Source organism: Oncorhynchus tshawytscha, linkage group LG25, assembly GCF_018296145.1.
Source record: "Oncorhynchus tshawytscha isolate Ot180627B linkage group LG25, Otsh_v2.0, whole genome shotgun sequence".
NCBI classification, from domain to species: Eukaryota; Metazoa; Chordata; class Actinopteri; order Salmoniformes; family Salmonidae; genus Oncorhynchus; species Oncorhynchus tshawytscha.
In genome coordinates, this window is record NC_056453.1 from 15,310,834 (window position 1) to 15,328,108 (window position 17,275).

General features: G+C 45.3%; 1 protein-coding gene across 4 annotated transcripts in view; it reads right to left on the bottom strand.

The window, feature by feature from the left end:
• Positions 1-2,423: 2,423 nt before the first annotated feature.
• Positions 2,424-17,275, bottom strand: part of sec24c (SEC24 homolog C, COPII coat complex component) — a 31,710-nt gene continuing 16,858 nt past the window's right edge. For all 4 annotated transcript variants that reach the window (XM_042305999.1, XM_042305998.1, XM_042305996.1 and 1 more), the window contains 7 exons: positions 12,424-12,520; positions 10,652-10,936; positions 10,291-10,409; positions 9,886-10,065; positions 9,521-9,706; positions 9,325-9,414; positions 2,424-3,947 (listed from right to left, as the gene is read on the bottom strand). In XM_042305999.1, the coding sequence (XP_042161933.1) occupies positions 3,807-3,947; positions 9,325-9,414; positions 9,521-9,706; positions 9,886-10,065; positions 10,291-10,409; positions 10,652-10,936; positions 12,424-12,520 (1,098 nt within the window). In that variant the 3' untranslated portion in view covers positions 2,424-3,806. The remainder of the gene's footprint in view (positions 3,948-9,324; positions 9,415-9,520; positions 9,707-9,885; positions 10,066-10,290; positions 10,410-10,651; positions 10,937-12,423; positions 12,521-17,275) is intronic.

The following is a 17,275-nucleotide window of genomic DNA, read 5'->3' on the forward strand; positions in this document are numbered from 1 at the left end:
AAAAGTGGCAGTAATAAAGCCTCTCTTGAAAAAGCCAAACTTAGACCCAGAAAATATAAAAAACTAATCGGCCTATATCGAATCTTCCATTCCTCTCAAAGATTTTAGAAAAGGCTGTTGCGCAGCAACTTACTGCCTTCCTGAAGACAAACAATGTATACGAAATGCTTCAGTCTGGTTTTAGACCCCATCATAGCACTGAGACGGCACTTGTGAAGGTGGTAAATGACATTTTAATGGCATCGGACCGAGGCTCTGCATCTGTCCTCGTGCTCCTAGACCTTAGTGCTGCTTTTGATACCATCGATCACCACATTCTTTTGGAGAGATTGGAAACCCAAATTGGTCTACACGGACAAGTTCTGGCCTGGTTTATCTGTCGGAAAGATATCAGTTTGTCTCTGTGAATGGTTTGTCCTCTGACAAATCAACTGTAAATTTCGGTGTTCCTCAAGGTTCCGTTTTGGGACCACTATTGTTTTCACTATATATTTTACCTCTTGGGGATGTTATTCGAAAACATAATGTTAACTTTCACTGCTATGCGGATGACACACAGCTGTACATTTCAATGAAACATGGTGAAGCCCCAAAATTGCCCTTGCTAGAAGCATGTGTTTCAGACATAAGGAAGTGGATGGCTGCAAACTTTCTACTTTTAAACTCGGACAAAACAGAGATGCTTGTTCTAGGTCCCAAGAAACAAAGAGATCTTCTGTTGAATCTGACAATTAATCTTAATGGTTGTACAGTCGTCTCAAATAAAACTGTGAAGGACCTCGGCGTTAATCTGGACCCTGATCTCTCTTTTGAAGAACATATCAAGACCATTTCAAGGACAGCTTTTTTCCATCTACGTAACATTGCAAAAATCAGAAACTCTATGTCCAAAATGATGCAGAAAAATTAATCCATGCTTTTGTCACTTCTAGGTTAGACTACTGCAATGCTCTACTTTCCGGCTACCCGGGTATAGCACTAAATAAACTTCAGTTGGTGCTAAATACGGCTGCTAGAATCCTGACTAGAACCAAAATATTTGATCATATTACTCCAGTGCTAGCCTCTCTACACTGGCTTCCTGTCAAAGCAAGGGCTGATTTCAAGGTTTTACTGCTAACCTACAAAGCATTACATGGGCTTGCTCCTACCTATCTCTCTGATTTGGTCCTGCCGTACATACCTACACATACGCTACGGTCACAAGACGCAGGCCTCCTAATTGTCCCTAGAATTTCTAAGCAAACAGCTGGAGGCAGGGCTTTCTCCTATAGAGCTCCATTTTTATGGAACGGTCTGCCTACCCATGTGAGAGACGCAAACTCGGTCTCAACCTTTAAGTCTTTACTGAAGACTCATCTCTTCAGTGGGTCATATGATTGAGTGTAGTCTGGCCCAGGAGTGGGAAGGTGAACAGAAAGGCTCTGGAGCAACGAAACGCCCTTGCTGTCTCTGCCTGGCCAGTTCCCCTCTTTCCACTGGGATTCTCTGCCTCTAACCCTATTACAGGGGCTGAGTCACTGGCTTACTGGGGCTCTCTCATGCCGTCCCTGGAAGGGGTGCGTCACCTGAGTGGGTTGATTCACTGATGTGGTCATCCTGTCTGGGTTGGCTCCCCCCCTTGGGTTGTGCCATGGCGGAGATCTTTGTGGGCTATACTCAGCCTTGTCTCAGGATGGTAAGTTGGTGGTTGAAGATATCCCTCTAGTGGTGTGGGGGCTGTGCTTCGGCAAAGTGGGTGGGGTTATATCCTTGCTGTTTGGCCCTGTCCGGGGGTGTCCTCGGATGGGGCCACAGTGTCTCCTGACCCCTCCTGTCTCAGCCTCCAGTATTTATGCTGCAGTAGTTTGTGTGTCGGGGGGCTAGGGTCAGTTTGTTATATCTGGAGTACCTCTCCTGTTCTATTCGGTGTCCTGTGTGAGTCTAAGTGTGCGTTCTCTAATTCTCTCTTTCTCGGAGGACCTGAGCCCTAGGACCATGCCCCAGGACTACCTGACATGATGACTCCTTGCTGTCCCCAGTCCACCTGGCCGTGCTGCTGCTCCAGTTTCAACTGTTCTGCCTTATTATTAGTCGACCATGCTGGTCATTTATGAACATTTGAACATCTTGGCCATGTTCTATTATAATCTCCACCCGGCACAGTCAGAAGAGGACTGGCCACTCCACATAGCCTGGTTCCTCTCTAGGTTTTGGCCTTTCTAGGGAGTTTTTCCTAGCCACCGTGCTTCTACACCTGCATTGCTTGCTGTTTGGGGTTTTAGGCTGGGTTTCTGTACAGCACTTTGAGATATCAGCTGATGTACGAAGGGCTATATAAATAAATTTGATTTGATGAGTGACAAAGAGTTTGGCTAGGAGAAAGTCCCTTACTGTAACCATAGTACCAACAAGCCAATGAGAGCAGGGATGGGAGAAGCATGGCATGGTGATTCAATAACTTTATTAACAGTCCAGGAGGCAATGACAAAAACAGAGAAAAGGAAAACGGTCAGATCACGGTCAGTCAGAAAGTCCATTCAACAGAGAGATGGGTCAGAGAAGAGGGCAGCAACACTTGTGTTAAGACACGAGAACGAAAACAAGTCAGGATGTAGACGGATCCCTCTTTTCCTTGAGAAATTCACCAGGATCTGCCTCCAGAACCCCACACATCCACCCTCTCTCACACACACACACACACACACACGAAGCTGCACACAAAAAAGCAGGACTGCTTTTGTGTGAGCGGCGGCGACGGAGAGGACTGACAAACCACAGCATTTGACACAGGTGTTTAAAAACCGGAGGATTTAATTCTGTACAGGTTATAGACGTAGGTTATATGTGTAAACGAACCAAGGTTCTATAGCAGACCGGCCGCAGTGTGGGACAACTCAGACACAGCTGTGTGTAGAGCACAGGGTCATGTTCAGCAAATAGTTCTCACCTGTTTTCGTGCCTACAGAACATGACTATGCCCAACATTATTCTCATCACACTTTCTTGGACTGACCTCAATTTTGAGAAGCACAGCCAGTTACTCCTTCCCTTCACAAGACAGGAAGACAAACAGGCATCATGTCAGAGAATGGTGTCAAGCTGATACACACACGTTAGTAAAACAACATGACACACACACACCTCAACCAAACAGTCTATACTGTGTGAGCCATAGTGGGACCCCCACGCTGGTTGAACGTTCAAACCCCCGCGCCTCTGGATGATTAGATGCATAGACTTTTATTGGGAGTTTAACCTCAATCACAGATCTCTATATACTCCTCCTGCTCTCCTATTGCCTCAGTAGTGTTTGTAAGTCAGCACACACACACACACACACGGTCATGTCTGAGGGAGAGAGAATAAGACAAATAGAAAAATAATTCTAGAGATGGAAAAAAAAAACATTTATTTCATGTCATGTATAGTTTGTCATCTTCAGCTCTACTGGGTCTGAATCATACAAAAAGAGTTTCTACCAGCGGCCGGTACACCCACAACAGCCTTTCAGTGCTAGTGTTAGACAGAACACCTACTACAATCAACAGCAACTCTCTCCCTCACAAACACACTCACAAAATACACACACACACACTTCCATTGGCCAGTGGATCAGCTCCAGCTGTTTTAGAGCCTGACGTTTGGAAGAGTAGAGTCGTATGAGGACAAACACACGGAATCTGCCACGAGGCTGTGTATACGTCTCCGGCCTCTCGCTGACAGAGGGGGAGGGGTTAAGTTTATTAGGTAAATAAAAGATAAAGCGCATCAGGGGGGGGTTGAGAGGTGCCGGGGTCAGGTTTGAAGGGTCAGAAATCAGGGCCCTAGCTGAGTAGCTGGCGGATCTCCTTGTGCATGTGACACAGGAAGTCGACATAGGAAGCTCCTCCGCTGGTGCTCTTGTCCTCACACAGGAAGTGCTTAAAGATTAGCTCCGCCTTGTCCTCCTGCTTCACCACCATCAACTACAGACACGTGTGGAGAGAGAAAGAGATGTTAACACACACACACCTTATGCTTCTGTACTACAACCAGGGATCTCCATTTACTTTTTCTAGTTGGTGGCACACGCACATCAAATTCATTTATAAAGCCCTTTTTACAACAGCAGATGTCACAAAGTGCTTATAGAAACCCAGTCTAAAACCCCAAAGAGCAAGCAATGGCAGAAGCACATGATTTAGTCGATAATGACGATTGATGACAATGAGCCTGTCGCCCATAATGTGCCTGCATTCCTTCCAGAACCTGGCTATCATCTTTTAACCTGTGTTCTTACATCGATTTGGATAGATTTACTGTAACAGCAAAGAAGACGGAAAATAAAGTGTCAAATGTATTGCGTTATTGCCATGTGTGTTCTTTTCTGCAAAATCCTCTAGAGGTCAGAAGAAGAAAAAAAACTATACTTCAAAAAAATAATTAAACTAGGGAGGACTAATAGTCCTCTTTTTTCTTCATGTTTTCACTTTCAAATCTCACTTTAATAGAAAAAAAACAACAAAATTGGACGTTCTAAGTCCACAACAATGCTTAAACCACATCAGGGGACAATTTTTTAGGTCTGGGGAAAATATAGCCATTTCAGTGTAGTTACCCTTTAATTCAATGACGTGATGTTTCTGTAGGGCACTTGTGGCGATGTCAAAACAAACGGTGACTGGATGATGCAAATCATCCTGAATCTGCCAGGGATGCATAGGCTACTTTGTAGTTACCTTTTAAGTGCTTTTTCCATCTCCCTGAAAACGGTCAGGCTATCATTAGCATCGCTAACGGCTTCACAACGTAGTAGACACTCGCAACACGCAGGGCTCAACATTCATTCAAATTTACTAGTGACACACCCAGGCCAGTGCCAACAAAGTTACTGGCCAGAATACATTTCTTAAAGATCTTACAGGAAAGGGAATGATGCGTGCATCATTTCAATAGCCTGTGATTTTATTTTTCATTTGCAGGGGCTTGGGCAAGTAGCCTATACAGGGTTCATACAGACATTGGCAAGTCAAATTCAAGGACTTTAGGACTTTTTCAAGCACTTAATTGCGACAACTGCTGATGTGGAGAAGGGCTTTCTAAATACATTTGATTCATTGATTTGTAATTTAAGGTCCTACATTTTATATTTAAATGTTGTAATAGCCTACAGAAAAAAAAATACAACTCAAATTGCATGCGTTCCTACTAATAATAATGCTGGTTTTAATAGGACTTACCAACAGTATTATGCATTGACACTTGTAATTTTAATCTGTATAATTCGAGCATTGCCTGACTAAATACAATCTAAATCTAATTTATTTGTCACATGCACAGGACATAACAGGTGTAGACTTCACAGTGAAATGCTTACTTATGATCCCTTTCCCAACAATGCAGAGTTAAAAAGAAAAATGTGCACGTGTGTCAGTGTATGCAGCGTAGTGTGTGATGGAGTGTCAGCGTAGTGTGTGATGGAGTGTCAGCATAGTGTGTGTGATGGAGTGTCAGCATAGTGTGTGTGATGGAGTGTCAGCATAGTGTGTGTGATGGCGTGTCAGCGTAGTGTGTGTGATGGCGTGTCAGCGTAGTGTGTGATGGCGTGTCAGCGTAGTGTGTGTGATGGCGTGTCAGCGTAGTGTGTGATGGCGTGTCAGCGTAGTGTGTGTGATGGCGTGTCAGCGTAGTGTGTGTGATGGCGTGTCAGCGTAGTGTGTGTGATGGCGTGTCAGCGTAGTGTGTGTGATGGCGTGTCAGCGTAGTGTGTGATGAGCGTGTGTGTGATGGCGTGTCAGCGTAGTGTGTGTGATGGCGTGTCAGCGTAGTGTGTGTGATGGCGTGTCAGCGTAGTGTGTGTGATGGCGTGTCAGCGTAGTGTGTGTGATGGCGTGTCAGCATAGTGTGTGATGAGCGTAGTGCGTGTCAGCATAGTGTGTGTGATGGCGTGTCAGCATAGTGTGTGTGATGGCGTGTCAGCATAGTGTGTGTGATGGCGTGTCAGCATAGTGTGTGTGATGGCGTGTCAGCATAGTGTGTGTGATGGCGTGTCAGCATAGTGTGTGTGATGGCGTGTCAGCATAGTGTGTGTGATGGCGTGTCAGCATAGTGTGTGTGATGGCGTGTCAGCATAGTGTGTGTGATGGCGTGTCAGCATAGTGTGTGTGATGGAGTGTCAGCATAGTGTGTGTGATGGAGTGTCAGCATAGTGTGTGTGATGGAGTGTCAGCATAGTGTGTGTGATGGAGTGTCAGCATAGTGTGTGTGATGGAGTGTCAGCATAGTGTGTGTGATGGAGTGTCAGCGTAGTGTGTGTGATGGAGTGTCAGCGTAGTGTGTGTGTGTGATGGAGTGTCAGCGTAGTGTGTGTGTGTGATGGCGTGTCAGCGTAGTGTGTGTGTGTGATGGCGTGTCAGCGTAGTGTGTGTGATGGCGTGTCAGCATAGTGTGTGTGATGGCGTGTCAGCATAGTGTGTGTGATGGCGTGTCAGCATAGTGTGTGTGATGGAGTGTCAGCATAGTGTGTGTGATGGAGTGTCAGCATAGTGTGTGTGATGGAGTGTCAGCATAGTGTGTGTGATGGAGTGTCAGCATAGTGTGTGTGATGGAGTGTCAGCATAGTGTGTGTGTGATGGAGTGTCAGCGTAGTGTGTGTGTGTGATGGAGTGTCAGCGTAGTGTGTGTGTGTGATGGAGTGTCAGCGTGATGGAGTGTGTGTGTGTGTGTGTGGATGGAGTGTCAGCGTAGTGTGTGTGTGTGTGTGATGGAGTGTCAGCGTAGTGTGTGTGTGTGATGGAGTGTCAGCGTAGTGTGTGTGTGTGATGGAGTGTCAGCGTAGTGTGTGTGTGTGATGGAGTGTCAGCGTAGTGTGTGTGTGTGATGGAGTGTCAGCGTAGTGTGTGTGTGTGATGGAGTGTCAGCGTAGTGTGTGTGTGTGATGGCGTGTCAGCGTAGTGTGTGTGATGGCGTGTCAGCATAGTGTGTGTGATGGCGTGTCAGCATAGTGTGTGTGATGGCGTGTCAGCATAGTGTGTGTGATGGCGTGTCAGCATAGTGTGTGTGATGGCGTGTCAGCATAGTGTGTGTGATGGCGTGTCAGCATAGTGTGTGTGATGGAGTGTCAGCGTAGTGTGTGTGTGTGTGTGTGATGGAGTGTCAGCGTAGTGTGTGTGTGTGATGGAGTGTCAGCGTAGTGTGTGTGTGTGATGGAGTGTCAGCGTAGTGTGTGTGTGTGTGATGGAGTGTCAGCGTAGTGTGTGTGTGTGATGGAGTGTCAGCGTAGTGTGTGTGGAGTGTCAGCGTAGTGATGGATGGAGTGTCAGCGTAGTGTGTGTGTGTGATGGAGTGTCAGCGTAGTGTGTGTGTGTGATGGAGTGTCAGCGTAGTGTGTGTGTGTGATGGAGTGTCAGCGTAGTGTGTGTGTGTGATGGAGTGTCAGCGTAGTGTGTGTGTGTGATGGAGTGTCAGCGTAGTGTGTGTGTGTGATGGAGTGTCAGCGTAGTGTGTGTGTGTGATGGAGTGTCAGCGTAGTGTGTGTGTGTGTGATGGAGTGTCAGCGTAGTGTGTGTGTGTGATGGAGTGTCAGCGTAGTGTGTGTGTGTGATGGAGTGTCAGCGTAGTGTGTGTGTGTGATGGAGTGTCAGCGTAGTGTGTGTGTGGGTCAAGTTTAGTGAGTGTGCATAGTCGGTGCAAAATAAAAAAGGTAGCCATTTGATGAACTGTTCAACAGTCTTCTGATTTGGGGGGGGTAGAAGCTGTTCAGGAGCATTTTGGTCCCAGACTCGGCCCGAGTGATGTACAGGACCGTACACATCATCCTCTGCAGCGCCTTGAGGTCGGACGCCAAGCAGCTGCCATACCAAGTGGTGATGCAGCCAGTCAAGAAGCTTACAATGGTGCAGCTGTAGAACTGTTTGAGGAGCTGAGGGCCCGTGCCAAATCTTCTCAGCCTCCTGAGGGGGAAGCGACATTGTCGTGCCCTCTTCACGACGGTGTGTTCTGACTACCTCCTTATAGGTTGTCTCATCATCGTCAATCAGGCCTCCCACCGTCGTGAATATTGGCAAACTTAATGGTGTTGGAGTCGTGCGCGGCCACAGTCATGGGTGAACAGGGAGTACAGGAGGAGACTAAGAACACAACCCTGAAGGGCCCCCGTGTTGAGGGTCAGCGTGGAAGATGTGTTGTTGCCTACCCTCACCACCTGGGGGCGACCAGTCAGGAAGTACAGGATCCAGTTGCAGAGGGAGGTGGTCAGTCCCAGGGCCCTGAGCTTGGAGGGCACTACGGTGTAGTCAACGCTGAGTAGTCAATGAACAGCATTCTCACGTAGGTGTTCCATTTGTCCAGGTGGAAAAGGGCAGTGTGGAGTGTAATAGACATTGCGTCATCGGTGGTTCGTGAACTGGACTGGGTCTCAGGGATGATGGTGTTGATGTAAGGGATGGCCAGCCTTTCAAAACATTTCATGGCTACAGATGCGAGTGCTACTGAGCGATAGTCATCTAGACAGGTTACCTTGGTTACAGGGACGATGGTGGTCTGCTTGAAATATGTAGGTATTACAGACGGGGTCAGGGAGAAGTTGGCAAGTTCAAGACACTTGCCAGCTGGTCAGAGCATGTTCTGAGTACGCATCAGGGTAATCTGTCTCTTAACCTGTTTAAAGGTTTTACTTGCATTGGCTACAGAGAGCGTGATCACACAGTCATCCGGAACAGCTGGAGCTCTCATACATGGGTCGTTGTTGCTTGCCTGTTGCTTGCCTTGCTTGTTTGTTAGGCTCACGTCACTGGGCAGCTCACAAGATGGTTTTCCCTTTGTGATTGTTTGCCAGCCCTGCCACCTCCGTCGAGCATCAGAGCCGGTGTAGTACGATTCAAACTTAGTTCTGTATTGACACGTTGCCCGTTTGATCACTCTGCGTCGCTGGTACTTCCTCTGAGTTTTTGCTTTTGCTTGTAAGCAGGAATCAGGAGGATAGAGTTATGGTCAGATCTGCCAAATGGAGGGAGAGCTTTGTATGCATCTCTGTGTGTGGAGTAAAGGTGACCTAGAGTTTTTTTTGCCTCTAGTTGTACAGATGACACGCTGGTAGAAATTAGTTAAAAGATTTTAGTTGTCATGCATTAAATAGACAGCTTTATCCAAACAAACACACGCATGAAGTGTGTCCATGTGGTAGTTAGTCTCACAAAAGGTGTAATGGGTGCCAATTAAAAATGTGTGTTGCACTGCCAAGTCAAACGGTTGCAACGTGACTGTTTTGGTCGCAGTATTGTTCCCTGACAAAACAAATTGAGATGGAAAGATACAGAGGGAAGAAAGAAGAGAGAGAGACAGAGAGAGGTAGTGGAGTCTGACCTTCATGTATCGTGACCGTTGTGACCTGAAGGAGTCGATGATCTCTCGGAGTCTCTGGGAGAACGGGTTGTCCAGCTCCGGCAGACTCGTCTGGAACACAACACACACATTTAGGAGATAGCAACACACCCACACACTTCAAATCAAGACAATGATTTGTAAGAGGTTGAAGTCTGTGTGTGTGTGTGTGTCTCACCATGTTGGGGTCTATCTGGCTGAAGGTGGGCGTTCCAAAGATGTTGCTAAGCAGCTCCTGCTGAGCATTGGCTCCCACCCACAGGAAGAGGTGGAGCCCTGTCTCCAGGAGGTAGACTCCGCCCTTCGACAGGCGCTCCTCTGAGTTACGCACTGCCATTGGCAACGACCCTCCATCCAACTTCACCTGAGATGGAAAGGTAATTGATTAACACACGATTTAACAAACTGATTTCACATTAATGTAATATGTTCTTACATGTTTGCTTCAGCAAAGTAAGATGGTGCCTTGTCATGCCAAAAGAGGCTGATTGAAGTGAATTCGAGAGACAGAAAGAGAGCGAGTTGGAGAGCAGGGCCTCTCACCAGGGGCAGTAGGCGGGGATAGAAGAAGATGTGGCTCTCGGATACGTCCATACAGCTGAGCAGCTGTCTCAGGTAGGCTCTGTCGTCCAATGAGATGTCAGCTCCCGGCTGCAGCACGTCACTCTTCAACACACAGTTCAGATAGACCGGCAGCAGCTTCATACACTCTGGTAGGATCAGCTACAAAAGGAGAGAGGGGAAGTGATTGAGTGTGTACATTTTTGGGGTGTTGATTTGTGTGAGAGACTGACTGCAGTGTGTGGGTGGTAATGGGGTGAATGTATAGTCTGTATGTATGTGACAGTGTCTGAATGGTGTCGGGGGGGAATGTGTATATCGTGCGTGTGTATTGGGTGTGTGTCACTGACTTGTCTAATTGGGTGTGTGTGTGCGCGAGTGACCGACCTGTCCGGCAGACGAGGGGCTGGCACAGTTCTTGCGGTAGCAGGCCAGAATCTGGGCACACTGGTTCACCATGGTGTCTCTCACGGTCTTGGTGGGGGTGTTCAATATGCTACGGTACGCTACACACAGACACAGAGAGAAAAGGACCATTGGTTTCCATTTCCGGACATAAAGACCGTAAGTTGATTTGAATCCTACTGGTATCAATCAAATCTACAGTATCTCACACCTAAAGTAGATGTAGGTGTTCGGTGATTGGACCCCTGCTGATCTTTATACATTCTTTCTCTTAGTAACAATCTCAAAACATACTACACAATTTCACAGCTGTATAGACAGATAGTGAGCGTGTGATACTGACCGTACTTGGAGAAGAAGTTGATGATTGTGTCCGTCTCGCAGTTCCGGTAGAGGTCGGCGAGCTGGGAGCAGCAGTTGACCGCCATGTTGTGGACCCGCAGACGCCGCTGACCACTACAGCTGGTGTACAACACCGCGCACTGCATGAGCGCGCCGGTGTCCTCGCTGAGCTTGTCATCGTGGCGGAATTCCACAGTGACAGTCTTGTCACAGTCCAGGCCTGCCAGCTCCACGTCTGTCGTGTTGCTCATGAAGAACGAGCCAAAGAAATCTGTCGCTCTGATACCTGGAGGAGGAGAGGACGTTACGGCGGCAGTAAATAAACACCACTAGGTGAAGAGTGAGTCCACAGACAGACGGCAAAATACAAAATGGTTCCAGAGACACACAGAATGAGTTATCTTCGTCATAGAAATGCCGCCAAAAAATTATTTCATGAAACTTAGTTCACCAAACAATATTTTGAAAGAAGAAGCAAAGTACTTGAAGCATATGGTTATTTTCAGTCTCCTCCATCTCCACTAAACAAAGTTCAACTGTATCGATTTTGCTTCTTCTATTAAGAATGTAAAAATGTACGGAAAGACTCATGCGAAGGCCAAATTACAGAGGAGGAACTTCTTGATGCAATTAAAGCCTTTACGTCTGGGGCTGGATGGCATACCAGTGGAGGTATACCAATCCTTTGCTGATGTACTCAGGGGACCGTTGTCAGCATGTTTTAATCTACTATTTTTATTGGAGTGGTTATCAGACACTCAACAAGGTCTGATTTCATTATTACTGAAACAGGAACCAGGTGGTAAATAAAGACTTGTGGAGGTCCCTTTCACTTCAGTGTTGTGACTACGGCTGTTACGGTGACCGTACTACCGCCACACTGGCGGTCACAAGTCGTGAAGGTAGTCAAAATTCCATGTGACCGTTTAGTCACGATAATTAGGCTTCTCCAAGCGCTGATGCTGGTCATTAGTAGCCTACCAAAACAAGCTAGCGCTCCATTGCCCCTCTAGTCACTGACATCAATGCAAAATCTAATCAAACACTTACCGAGAGCCCAAGAGCTCATGTTGCGCAACATTTACATAGGCTATGCAATTGTGAGAGAAAACAGAGTGAGGATCCCATCAGTTTTCTATAGGCTAGGCCTAATATATATATATATCAACTTTCCTAACAACAGGAGTATAGCCTATCTGTCTGGCATGAAAATGAACAATTGGAAAAGCTTCCTCCATTTGCTATTTAAGTGCATAGACGACATGCATTTTCCCCCCTTTATAATAAAAGCATCACATGGATAATTGCATTTGCGGTCACTTTAGATAATGGGTTATAGCTTACTACCACGTGTGCATTGCTGCGCCTATAATGTGAAGAAATAGCCTAAAAGTTTATCAACATTTTAAGCTAAATGTTCTGATCTGTTGCATCAGCCACATTGCATAACAAAAGTTTTGATTCAAGTGGTTGTATTAATTTGGGCTCTATTGCAACCCAAAACGGTTCCAGACTATGTTTGGAATATTTATTTCTCGCATAGAATGTCGACTTTTGTACTATGGGGGACAGTAGATTGACATGCTGGTTTAGGGGAACATAAAGAAAAACAAACTGTGTGTACACACAGTGCCTTCAGAAAGTATTCAGACCCCTTAACCTTTTCCACAGTTGTTAGGTTACAGCTGATCTAGCCCCCCCCCCCACATTTAAAAAAACAAAACAATTGTGAGTGTGTGAGACAGTGTGAGCGAGAGAGAGCAAGACACTTACCTGTGCTGGTTCGGACCCTCATGACAGCATCGAAGCCCATCGGCTTCTGAACGTCTCGCCGCAGATCATTCAGGAACCGCTCACGGTCCGTCTCGGCCTGACAAACCACACAGACAGCGAGTGAAGGCAGGTAACAGGTGGACGTGGTTACACCCAAACGAGCCCCACAGCATTGCGTGCACGAGAGTTGTAAAATAAAATGTACTCAAATGTTATTCAAACATTTCATCCACACCGCTCGTGCGCGTCAACAACGTAGCCTCTCGGTAAAAACAGAACTTGGTTCCATTTGAGACGCTTGACGCACTGCAAGTCCCACCTCTCCCATCTAATGATTGGTTTTCAGGAGCATTCAAACCCACGTGGGTATTTGAAAGAAGAACCAGGAGTGATTCAATCGTAGGTAACTTAGGGCTGCGGCGGTCACCAAATTGTGTCAGACGGTTATCGTCTCGAAAATGACTGTCGGTCTCATGGTAATTGACCATTCATTAACATAAAACACATTTAGCATCTCCAGGCCTCCATGCACACAAGTCGCTGCTGCACGCCTTTGGAAATCTACATAAAAGTCCATCACAATAAATCCACGTATTTTAGGCACGTCTAAAGAAACATGATGATATTTGTCCCTATTCCCGGAGCGAGTGCGCATATGAAGTGCCTATGTTGACCATAAAAGTGATCTTTTGAAAACGGGTACTATACGCTAGATTGAGCTGTGAATGATACAAACTAGAGGTCGATCGGCATGGCCGATTTCAAGTTCATAAATCGGTAATCGGCCTTTTTGGACACAGATTATGGCCGATTACATTGCAATCCACAAGGATATTGCGTGGCGGGCTGACCACCTGTTACGGCAGGCTGACCACATGTTACGGCAGGCTGACCACATGTTACGGCAGGCTGACCACCTGTTACGGCAGGCTGACCACCTGTTACGGCAGGCTGACCACCTGTTACGCGAGTGCAGCATCAAAAGGACCTTGTGGCTGCAAGGAGCAAAGGTAAGTTGCTAGCTAGCATTAAACTTATCTTGTAAAAAAAACAATCTTCATAATCACTAGTTAACCTAGTAATATCACCAACCATGTTTAGTTCACTAGCTTGTCCTGCGTTGCATATAATCAATGCGGTGCCTGTTAATTCATCATTGAAATCACAGCCTACTTCAACTTCGCCAAACGGGTGATGATTTAACAAAAACCGCATTCGCGGAAAAAGCACAATCGTACCTAATCATCAAAGCCTTTCTTAAAATCAATACACAGAAGTATATATATTTATAAACCTGCATATTTAGTTAAGAAATTCATGTTAGCAGACAATATTAACTAGGGAAATTGTGTCACTTCTCTTGTGTTCAGTGCAAGCAGAGTCAGGGTATATGCAGCAGTTTGGGCCGCCTGGCTAGTTGCCAACTGTGAACTAATTCTCCAGAATTTTACATAATTATGACATAACATTGCACAACCTTCAATGTAACAGCAATATTTTGACTTAGCGTTGCCACCCGCTCGATAAAATACGGAACAGATCCGTATTTCACTGATGGAATAAACTTTTTTTCTTTCTCTCGAAATGATAGTTTCCGGATTTGACCATATTAATGATCAAAGGCTCGTATTTCTGTGTTTATTATATTATAATTAGTCTATGATTTGATAGAGCAGTCTGTCTGAGCAGTGGTAGGCAGCAGCAGGCTCGTAAGCATTCATTCAAACTTTACTGCGTTTGCCAGCAGCTCTTAGCAATGCTTGCTTCACAGCGCTGTTTATGAATTCAAGCCTATCAACTCCTGAGATTAGGCTGGCAATACTAACGTGCCTACTAGAACATACAATAGTCAAAGGTATATGAAATATAAATGGTAGAGGGAGAAATAGTCGACGCGTCATAATTCCTATAATAACTACAACCTAAAAACGTATCAACTGGGAATATTGAAGAACTGGGAATATTGAAGAACTGGGAATATTGAACCACCAGCTTTCACATGTTCTGAGCAAGGAACTTAAACGTTAGCCTTTTTACATGGCACTTTTACTTTCTCCTCCAGCACTTTGTTTTTGCATTATTTAAACCAAATTGAACATATTTCATTATTTATGAGACTAAATAGATTTTATTGATATATTATATTAAGTTAAAATAAAAGTGTTCATTCAGTATTGTTGTAATTGTTATTATTACAAATAAATAAAAAACATTTTTTTTTTTTTCATTTTTATTTTAAAGCCGACATCGGCCTTTTTGGGTTCTCCAATAATCGGTATCGGCGTTGAAAAATCATAAAATCGGTCAACCTCTGCAAACCTTAGAATGTCTTAGAAACCAAAACATATCCTCTATGGGCTGCATGCTGCAACAATGGCCTGCATGCTGCAACAATGGCCTGCATGCTGCTACAATAGGCTGCATGCTGCTACAATGGGCTGCATGCTGCTACAATGGGCTGTTGAAAAAAAGCTTGTGCTCTGTTCCTGGACTCAGGCGGCGAACACAGTTCTCTCAAGTGATCATATTTTCACCCAACAGACTACTCTCAAATGTAATATTGTCTTTATTAATATGTAACATTTGTTTCGATTTAGAAAAGCCAAATTATCAAATGGGCAGAAACGGGGCAGGGGGAAAAAATATGTCGTCATCTGTATGCACTGGAATAGCAAATGGAGGCTGCTTTCACAGTCTGGTTTTATAGCGGAGCAGCAGAGAAATAGAGTAGCAGCCGGGATCCTCTTTTTAGTAGCAACCATCAAAACTCTGCTTTCAACACAGGATTGCATATAGAAATATCTGGGCTTATAAAGAACACTTATTCCATTTCACGCGTCGACCACTGAGGAGCATGCAGCCTCTCGCTGCGTGACAAGTGATACACCGCCCAAAATCTGTATACCAAGGGCTCTCCAACCATGTTCCTGAAGCCATCCAGTGCTTAAATATGGGAAACCAACAGAAATCTGTTCGGGAGCATCAATAGTAACATGTTTTCACAACGAAACATAAATAAACTGCTGACAGGCCCGCTCTCTGCACGCTCGAGAAAGGAATGAAGGCAAGAGATGGAAACGCACAGAGGTGAGATATTCTGTATAGCTGAAGGTAGTCAGCCTATTAGTTATGAAAATATTAAAATGCCCCATTACTAGGCTATTCAAAATCTAATTATTGTAGGCTAACTCTGTAAGCCGCCCTGCACAATCAATGAACCAACAGCGTTGCCTAGGCCCGTATGTTCTCTCCCAGACTCATGGATAGAAAGTTGAGTGCAGCATAAGATAACCAGTTTGTTTTACACAGTTTTCCCTCCACGTGTAATATGCAGTAGGCCATTAGTCAATGGACAAATACAGGTCATTCGGAAAGTATTCAGACCACTTTTTACTGCCTTATTCTAAAACGGACTAAATATTCTTTCTTTTTTTTAAACTGTTCCAATCAACGTTGTAGAAACATCTCAAGGATGATCAATGGAAACAGGATGCACCTGAGCTTTATTACAAGTTTCATAGCAAAAGGGTCTGAAAACGTATGTAAATAAGGTATATTATTTTTAATAACTTAGTAAAAAGATCGAAAAAAACAAAAACTGGTTTTGCTGTGTCATTATGGGGTATTGTGTGTAGATTGATGAGGATTATTATTATTTTTGTAATCCATTTTAGTATAAGGCTGTAACGTAACAAAATGTGGGGAAAAAGGGGTCTGAATACTTTCCGAATGCACTGTGTTGCGTAACGGCACAATCATTATTTTAATGAAGGCAGAATAAGTGGGCTTGGGCTCATAGAGGCCTAAAGCTCTAATATGCATAGGGTTCTAAATGCAACGTCTTCAACGTTCTGAATTAATCATCACCTTAGAAAGCGTCGCCCATTTAGTTGTGGATGTTTCAAAGCCAAACACAACGATCATGTCGTTCGCTCAGTTTCAACCGGTTGTTGAACTATTTTCTTCAGTTTGATAATCACAGTGAGGTCAAAAAAAAAAAGTAGCCTAACTGAGTTTTAAAAGCATGATACTGTTTTGATAAATTGTTCGATGTGATTTTCCATAGCATTTGCATTGATGTCAGAGTGGTTAGAGGGACAACAGAGCCCTGAGTACCAAACCACTAGCGGGTCGTTACCAAGATGGGTACTGCCATCACATGTCCAGGGTGCAAAAATACTGTGACTTTTTACCCCTTTTTCTCCACAATTTTTTGATATCCAATTGGTAGTTACAAAGGAGAAGGTCAAAAGCCGAAACACGACCCTGCCAAGTCGCACTGCTTCATGACACGCTGCTCTCTAAATCAGCCACACCAATGTGTTGGAGGAAACACCTACAACTGGCGACCAAAATCCCCGTGCATGTGCCCAGCCCGGCACAAGGGGGTCGCTAGAGAGAGATGGGACAAGGACATCCTGGCCGGCCAAACCCTCCCGTAACCCGGACGACGTTGGGCCAGTTGTGTGCCGCCTCGTGAGTCTCCCGGTCGCGGCCGGCTGCGACGCAGCCTGGGATCGAATCCGGGTCTGTAATGAAGCCTCAAGCACTGCGAGGCCCAAGTCACGTGGAATTTGACTGTGGTCATGACTCATGACTGCCGGTGTGGCAGTAACACTGTCACCCCAACAGCCCTCTAGACAACTAACTAAAGACTAACCAGGTGTTCCCTTTTATCTGTGGATTAACACTAGGAGCTCAGAGAGCATCATTGAGGTTAAGAATTTAACATTTGAATTACCCTAATTTTCAAAGTCATGTCTCCCCCATGCTTGGCTTGTCCTAAATAAGTTGATTCAACACGGTCGTTGCTAGAATTTCAATAACACAGAGTTGTGTTATAAGCAGTTTT